The 8,861-nt window shown below is 31.9% G+C and overlaps 1 protein-coding gene across 1 annotated transcript; it reads right to left on the bottom strand.

Moving 5' to 3' along the window:
* Positions 1-714: 714 nt before the first annotated feature.
* Positions 715-6,163, bottom strand: LOC133335453 (TWiK family of potassium channels protein 9; the record flags this gene model as incomplete). The annotated part of the gene is made up of 5 exons (XM_061543728.1): positions 715-882; positions 5,177-5,269; positions 5,401-5,516; positions 5,619-5,810; positions 5,890-6,163. Coding segments are annotated over 5 exons (834 nt in total), but the record flags the coding sequence as incomplete, so codon positions are not given.
* Between the last annotated feature and the right edge of the window lie 2,698 nt (positions 6,164-8,861).

Raw genomic sequence — 8,861 nt, 5'->3', positions numbered from 1 at the left:
GTGGAACATCGTCAGATGAACCATAACTAAGAAATAATTAACTTTTTTAACCTACACCAGATTTAGATATGCTTATTTATATCTAAATCTATATATTTTCGACCGATTAAATGGTGCACCAAATACCCAATGCGACGAAATTTTCCTCAGGGCGCTGTGCTGCAGCATACCCAAAGTCGTGTTTGAATTTTTGAGAAAGGATGGACTTATTCGACTTTTAACAAAGATTATATACATATTTTTTAAATCGTTTTCCAAATTTCACGAAATTATTGATCTGCCCTCGTACTGTATGTAATTACTACATAATTAAATTTATCTTATGGACTATAATTGATTTATTAAAGATATTATTTTTTAATTTATTTCAGATATTGATTAACTTATTCGTGAATTATTCTTCGGTAAGTACGATATTCCTATAATAACTATATTCGTTTTTAATTTAATTTTATTTTTCCCTTTTTGAACACATAAATGTGCGTTAACTTTAAAACTTTTTTTTTATTTTATAAAAAATATACAAACTTAATAATTACTTAGAAAATAATTCCGAATGAATAACAAAAATACTTAAGAGACAATTATTAACTAACTACTTAAATGTTAATAATAATTTTAGCTACATTAAAATTAATTTTAAATTAATTATATTATTTTTTTAATTATTTATATATTGATTTATATGTTTTAAAACCTACAGAATATTTTGAAATATTTCAACTACACCGACGACTCATATATGACAATTTGTAAAACTTTCGGTTTATTATTCTGTGCCTCTTTCACTTCCTTGAGAATGGCATTGGTAATGGCTTCCAGTGCTGCGATATCCGCATTATTGGGATCTTTGCGTGACATATTCCATTTGGGCATGGAGACCTAGAAAGAAAAAACAAAACAACAATAAAAGAAGGAATTAGTAGAATTGGTATTAGGGATTATCAGGATTTTGTTTTGGATTATTTTAAAGAATATTTGTCCAAAAGATTATCAGGCCCAAAGGCGTGGATTTTTTAAAGAATATTTTTCAAAAGCTAATCAGGCCCAAAGAATATTTTTCAAGAGCTAATCAGGCCCAAAGTCTTGGATTTTTTAAAGAATATTTTTCGAAGGATTCTAGGGCTCAAAGACATAATTTTTTAAGATTATTTTTCGAAGGATTTTAAGGCTCAAAGGCGTGGATTTTTGAATGAATATTTTTCGAAGGATTCTAGGGCTCAAAGGCGTGGATTTTTTAAAGAATATTTTTCGAAGGATTCTAGGGCTCAAAGGCGTGGATTTTTTAAAGAATATTTTTCGAAGGATTCTAGGGCTCAGAGGTGTGGATTTTTTAAAGAATATTTTTCGAAGGATTCTAGGGCTCAGAGGTGTGGATTTTTTAAAGAATATTTTTCGTAGGATTCTAGGGCTCAATGGCGTGGATTTTTTAAAGAATATTTTTCGAAGGATTCTAGGGCTCAGAGGCGTGGATTTTTTAAAGAATATTTTTCGAAGGATTCTAGGGCTCAGAGGTGTGGATTTTTTAAAGAATATTTTTCGAAGGATTCTAGGGCTCAGAAGTGTGGATTTTTTAAAGAATATTTTTCGAAGGATCTAGGGCTCAAAGGCGTGGATTTTGTAAAGAATATTTTTCGAAGGATTCTAGGGCTCAAAGGCGTGGATTTTTTAAAGAATATTTTTCGAAGGATTCTAGGGCTCAAAGGCGTGGATTTTTTAAAGAATATTTTTCGAAGGATTCTAGGGCTCAAAGGCGTGGATTTTTTAAAGAATATTTTTCGAAGGATTCTAGGGCTCAAAGGCGTGGATTTTTTAAAGAATATTTTTCGAAGGATTCTAGGGTTCAAGGGCGTGGATTTTTTAAAGAATATTTTTCGAAAGATTCTAGGGCTCAGAGGTGTGGATTTTTTAAAGAATATTTTTCGAAGGATTCTAGGGCTCAGAAGTGTGGATTTTTTAAAGAATATTTTTCGAAGGATCTAGGGCTCAAAGGCGTGGATTTTGTAAAGAATATTTTTCGAAGGATTCTAGGGCTCAAAGGCGTGGATTTTTTAAAGAATATTTTTCGAAGGATTCTAGGGCTCAAAGGCGTGGATTTTTTAAAGAATATTTTTCGAAGGATTCTAGGGCTCAAAGGCGTGGATTTTTTAAAGAATATTTTTCGAAGGATTCTAGGGCTCAAAGGCGTGGATTTTTTAAAGAATATTTTTCGAAGGATTCTAGGGCTCAAAGGCGTGGATATTTTAAAGAATATTTTTCGAAGTATTCTACGGCTCAAAGGCGTGGATTTTTTAAAGAATATTTTTTGAAGGATTCTAAGGCCCAAAGGCGTGGATTTTTTAAAGAATATTTTTCGAAAGATTCTAGGGCTCAAAGGCGTGGATTTTGTAAAGAATATTTTTCGAAGGATTCTAGGGTTCAAGGGCGTGGATTTTTTAAAGAATATTTTTCGAAAGATTCTAGGGCTCAAAGGCGTGGATTTTTTAAAGAATATTTTTCGAAAGATTCTAGGGCTCAAAGGCGTGGATTTTTTAAAGAATATTTTTCGAAGGATTCTAGGGCTCAGAGGTGTGGATTTTTTAAAGAATATTTTTCGAATGATTCTAGGGCTCAGAGGTGTGGATTTTTTAAAGAATATTTTTCGAAGGATTCTAGGGCTCAGAAGTGTGGATTTTTTAAAGAATATTTTTCCAAGGATTATAAGGGCCAAAGGCGTGGATTTTTTAAAGAATATTTTTCCAAGGATTATAAGGGCCAAAGGCGTGGATTTTTTAAAGATTATTTTGCCAAGGATTATAAGGGCCAAAGGCGTGGATTTTTTAAAGATTATTTTTCGAGGACAATCAGACCTCCAGGCGTGGATTTTTTAAAGATTATTTTTCGAGGACAATCAGACCTCCAGGCGTGGATTTTTTAAAGATTATTTTTCCAAGGATTATAAGGGCCAAAGGCGTGGATTTTTTAAAGAATATTTTTCCAAGGATTATAAGGGCCAAAGGCGTGGATTTTTTAAAGAATATTTTTCCAAGGATTATAAGGGCCAAAGGCGTGGATTTTTTAAAGAATATTTTTCCGAGGATTATAAGGGCCAAAGGCGTGGATTTTTTAAAGAATATTTTTCCGAGGATTATAAGGGCCAAAGGCGTGGATTTTTTAAAGAATATTTTTCGAAGGATTTAAAGGACCATAATATTGTTCTGTTTTAAATTATCCCCCTAATATTTAATGGGCATTTAAAGTTTGCCAACGTATTGTTTTAGCTTGCACATCAAAACAAATTGACCCACTTTACACTTTCGAAAAAAAAGAGAACTAAAGCCAAAAACATTTTATCTCAGCATCCTTGCAGCAACAATTCCGCAAAGCAACCCAACAAAAAAACGGGGATATTTATAGCCTACATACCGAAAGATTCTAGGGCTCAGTGGTGTGGATTTTTTAAAGAATATTTTTCGAAGGATTCTAGGGCTCAGATGTGTGGATTTTTTAAAGAATATTTTTCCAAGGATTATAAGGGCCAAAGGCGTGGATTTTTTAAAGAATATTTTTCCAAGGATTATAAGGGCCAAAGGAGTGGATTTTTTAAAGAATATTTTTCCAAGGATTATAAGGGCCAAAGGCGTGGATTTTTTAAAGAATATTTTTCCAAGGATTATAAGGGCCAAAGGCGTGGATTTTTTAAAGTATATTTTTCCAAGGATTATAAGGGCCAAAGGCGTGGATTTTTTAAAGAATATTTTTCCAAGGATTATAAGGGCCAAAGGCGTGGATTTTTTAAAGTATATTTTTCCAAGGATTATAAGGGCCAAAGGCGTGGATTTTTTAAAGAATATTTTTCCAAGGATTATAAGGGCCAAAGGCGTGGATTTTTTAAAGAATATTTTTCCAAGGATTATAAGGGCCAAAGGCGTGGATTTTTTAAAGAATATTTTTCGAAGGATTTAAAGGGCCAAAGGCGTGGATTTTTTAAAGAATATTTTTCGAAGGATTTAAAGGGCCAATGGCGTGGATTTTTTAAAGAATATTTTTCGAAGGATTTAAAGGGCCAAAGGCGTGGATTTTTTAAAGAATATTTTTCGAAGGATTTAAAGGGCCAAAGGCGTGGATTTTTTAAAGAATATTTTTCGAAGGATTTAAAGGGCCAAAGGCGTGGATTTTTTAAAGAATATTTTTCGAAGGATTTAAAGGGCCAAAGGCGTGGATTTTTTAAAGAATATTTTTCGAAGGATTTAAAGGGCCAAAGGCGTGGATTTTTTAAAGAATATTTTTCGAAGGATTTAAAGGACCATAATATTGTTCTGTTTTAAATTATCCCCCTAATATTTAATGGGCATTTAAAGTTTGCCAACGTATTGTTTTAGCTTGCACATCAAAACAAATTGACCCACTTTACACTTTCGAAAAAAAAGAGAACTAAAGCCAAAAACATTTTATCTCAGCATCCTTGCAGCAACAATTCCGCAAAGCAACCCAACAAAAAAAAACGGGGATATTTATAGCCTACATACCGAAAGATTCTAGGGCTCAGAGGTGTGGATTTTTTAAAGAATATTTTTCGAAGGATTCTAGGGCTCAGAGGTGTGGATTTTTTAAAGAATATTTTCCAAGGATTATAAGGGCCAAAGGCGTGGATTTTTTAAAGAATATTTTTCCAAGGATTATAAGGGCCAAAGGCGTGGATTTTTTAAAGTATATTTTTCCAAGGATTATAAGGGCCAAAGGCGTGGATTTTTTAAAGAATATTTTTCCAAGGATTATAAGGGCCAAAGGCGTGGATTTTTTAAAGAATATTTTTCCAAGGATTATAAGGGCCAAAGGCGTGGATTTTTTAAAGAATGTTTTTCCAAGGATTATAAGGGCCAAAGGCGTGGATTTTTTAAAGAATATTTTTCCAAGGATTATAAGGGCCAAAGGCGTGGATTTTTTAAAGAATATTTTTCGAAGGATTTAAAGGACCATAATATTGTTCTGTTTTAAATTATCCCCCTAATATTTAATGGGCATTTAAAGTTTGCCAACGTATTGTTTTAGCTTGCACATCAAAACAAATTGACCCACTTTACACTTTCGAAAAAAAAGAGAACTAAAGCTAAAAACATTTTATCTCAGCATCCTTGCAGCAACAATTCCGCAAAGCAACCCAACAAAAAAACGGGGATATTTATAGCCTACATACCGTTAAGACTTTTTGTAATGCCGCATAATCTAGGCCAGTGCCGGCTGACTCGCCTAAACGTCTCAGTGTTTCTGCCATGGGACCGGAAAGTTCCTAGAAAATAAAAATAAAAAAAATTAAATTAAAAAGTAAAAACAACAGTTCATTAATCTTCATTTGAAGTTGGGTGTCGAATAGCCAAAGAGAAAATAAAAAAACCAACAACAATAAAACATAACACTTACTTGCAACTTGGCCCAACTGGTGGCATACTGACGTCTTACCAATTCAATAATGGTAGAGGTTAATGCCAAACCAATTAAAATATATAATGTGCACAGCAGCATATAATTGGGTTTCTCTGTGGAGAGGGGAAAAACGGGAAGGATATAAATATAACAGGACATTCAAGGATATGCGAAACGTAATTATTACATATGATCACAAAAAATCCCGCACTTACTTGGTACTAAATCACCGAAACCTATTGTTGTCATGGTGATGAAACAAAAATAGAAACCATCAAAAAATGTCCAATCATCCTCCCACAGCAGCAGCAGACCCGCTCCAATGGCCAAATAGACACAGAGAAACAGCACCGCTGACAGAGCATAAAACCAGGTCTTACCAATGAAATTGGTAACTTTGGGTGTCTCTACAAAGGGTGAAAACAAAGAAAGGGGAAATTTTTAAATTTAGATTTTTTAATCTCTTTAAAGGCTGACTTCACTTACTTGGCATATGCCGGCCCAATACCGATACAGCTGTCGCAAATAAACGTCCCCAATCCGCTATTACCGTCAGCGTAAAAGGAATGCCTATTAATGCGAAGCATATACAAAATGCTCTGCCCCCGATTGTAACGGGCACGATATTGCCATAACCTATTGTCGTAAGGACCGTCGATGAAAAGAATACCGCCTGCATAATGCTCCAACGTTCATAGGGTTCGGGAAAGTCTTTATCGGCTTCTATTAACAAACCACCCTCGGCTGCTTCTTGGACGGCCTGGAAATAAAAAAATAATTAAATTTTTAAATTATATTTTTTCAAGGACTATCAGAGTACTACCAACAAGGCGTGGATATTTTAAAGAATATTTTTTCAAGGAATATCAGAGGCGTGGATCTTTTAAAGAATATTTTTTCAAGGAATATCAGAGGCGTGTATTTTTTAAAGAATATTTTTTCAAGGAATATCAGAGGCGTGTATTTTTTAAAGAATATTTTTTCAAGGAATATCAGAGGCGTGGATTTTTTAAAGAATATTTTTTCAAGGAATATCACAGGCGTGGAGTTTTTAAAGAATATTTTTTCAAGGAATATCAGAGGCGTGGATTTTTTAAAGAATATTTTTTCAAGGAATATCAGAGGCGTGGATTTTTTAAACAATATTTTTTCAAGGAATATCAGAGGCGTGGATTTTTTAAACAATATTTTTTCAAGGAATATCATAGGCGTGGATTTTTTAAAGAATATTTTTTTAAGGAATATCATAGGCGTGGATTTTTTAAACAATATTTTTTTAAGGAATATCAGAGGCGTGGATTTTTTAAACAATATTTTTTCAAGGAATATCAGAGCCGTGGATTTTTTAAGGAATATCAGAGGCGTGGATTTTTTAAACAATATTTTTTCAAGGAATATCAGAGGCGTGGATTTTTTAAACAATATTTTTTCAAGGAATATCATAGGCGTGGATTTTTTAAAGAATATTTTTTCAAGGAATATCACAGGCGTGGATTTTTTAAAGAATATTTTTTCAAGGAATATCACAGGCGTGGATTTTTTAAAGAATATTTTTTCAAGGAATATCAGAGGCGTGTATTTTTTAAAGAATATTTTTCAAGGAATATCAGAGGCGTGGATTTTTTAAACAATATTTTTTCAAGGAATATCAGAGGCGTGGATTTTTTAAACAATATTTTTTCAAGGAATATCATAGGCGTGGATATTTTAAAGAATATTTTTTTAAGGAATATCAGGCGTGGATTTTTTAAAGAATATTTTTTTAAGGAATATCAGAGGCGTGGATTTTTTTAAGAATATTTTTTCAAGGAATATCAGAGCCGTGGATTTTTTAAAGAATATTTTTTTAAGGAATATCAGAGCCGTGGATTTTTTAAAGAATATTTTTTCAAGGAATATCAGAGGCGTGGATTTTTTAAACAATATTTTTTCAAGGAATATCATAGGCGTGGATTTGTTAAAGAATATTTTTTCAAGGAATATCAGAGGCGTGGATTTTTTAAAGAATATTTTTTCAAGGAATATCACAGGCGTGTATTTTTTAAAGAATATTTTTTTGGGGTCTATCAGAAAGCGTGTATTTTTTAAAGAATATATTTTCAAGGAATATCAGAGGCGTGGATTTTTTAAACAATATTTTTTCAAGGAATATCAGAGGCGTGGATTTTTTAAACAATATTTTTTCAAGGAATATCAGAGGCGTGGATTTTTTAAAGAATATTTTTTTAAGGAATATCAGAGGCGTGGATTTTTTAAACAATATTTTTTCAAGGAATATCAGAGCCGTGGATTTTTTAAGGAATATCAGAGGCGTGGATTTTTTAAACAATATTTTTTCAAGGAATATCAGAGGCGTGGATTTTTTAAACAATATTTTTTCAAGGAATATCATAGGCGTGGATTTTTTAAAGAATATTTTTTCAAGGAATATCACAGGCGTGGATTTTTTAAAGAATATTTTTTCAAGGAATATCACAGGCGTGGATTTTTTAAAGAATATTTTTTCAAGGAATATCAGAGGCGTGTATTTTTTAAAGAATATTTTTCAAGGAATATCAGAGGCGTGGATTTTTTAAACAATATTTTTTCAAGGAATATCAGAGGCGTGGATTTTTTAAACAATATTTTTTCAAGGAATATCATAGGCGTGGATTTTTTAAAGAATATTTTTTCAAGGAATATCAGAGGCGTGGATTTTTTAAAGAATATTTTTTCAAGGAATATCAGAGGCGTGGATTTTTTAAACAATATTTTTTCAAGGAATATCAGAGGCGTGGATTTTTTAAACAATATTTTTTCAAGGAATATCAGAGGCGTGGATTTTTTAAACAATATTTTTTCAAGGAATATCATAGGCGTGGATTTTTTAAAGAATATTTTTTCAAGGAATATCAGAGGCGTGGATTTTTTAAAGAATATTTTTTCAAGGAATATCAGAGGCGTGGATTTTTTAAAGAATATTTTTTCAAGGAATATCAGAGGCGTGTATTTTTTAAAGAATATTTTTCAAGGAATATCAGAGGCGTGGATTTTTTAAACAATATTTTTTCAAGGAATATCAGAGGCGTGGATTTTTTAAACAATATTTTTTCAAGGAATATCATAGGCGTGGATTTTTTAAAGAATATTTTTTTAAGGAATATCATAGGCGTGGATTTTTTAAACAATATTTTTTTAAGGAATATCAGAGGCGTGGATTTTTTAAACAATATTTTTTTAAGGAATATCATAGGCGTGGATTTTTTAAACAATATTTTTTTAAGGAATATCAGAGGCGTGGATTTTTTAAACAATATTTTTTCAAGGAATATCATAGGCGTGGATTTTTTAAAGAATATTTTTTCAAGGAATATCAGAGGCGTGGATTTTTTAAACAATATTTTTTCAAGGAATATCACAGGCGTGGATTTTTTAAAGAATATTTTTTCAAGGAATATCAGAGGCGTGGATTTTTTAAA

This window comes from Musca vetustissima, unplaced genomic scaffold (genome assembly GCF_032173495.1).
Source record: "Musca vetustissima isolate MV318-11 ecotype Yass unplaced genomic scaffold, APGP_CSIRO_Mvet_v1 utg19905, whole genome shotgun sequence".
Taxonomy (NCBI): domain Eukaryota; kingdom Metazoa; phylum Arthropoda; class Insecta; order Diptera; family Muscidae; genus Musca; species Musca vetustissima.
Note: the sequence above shows the minus strand (reverse complement) of the source record. Positions and strands in the feature narration are given on the sequence as shown.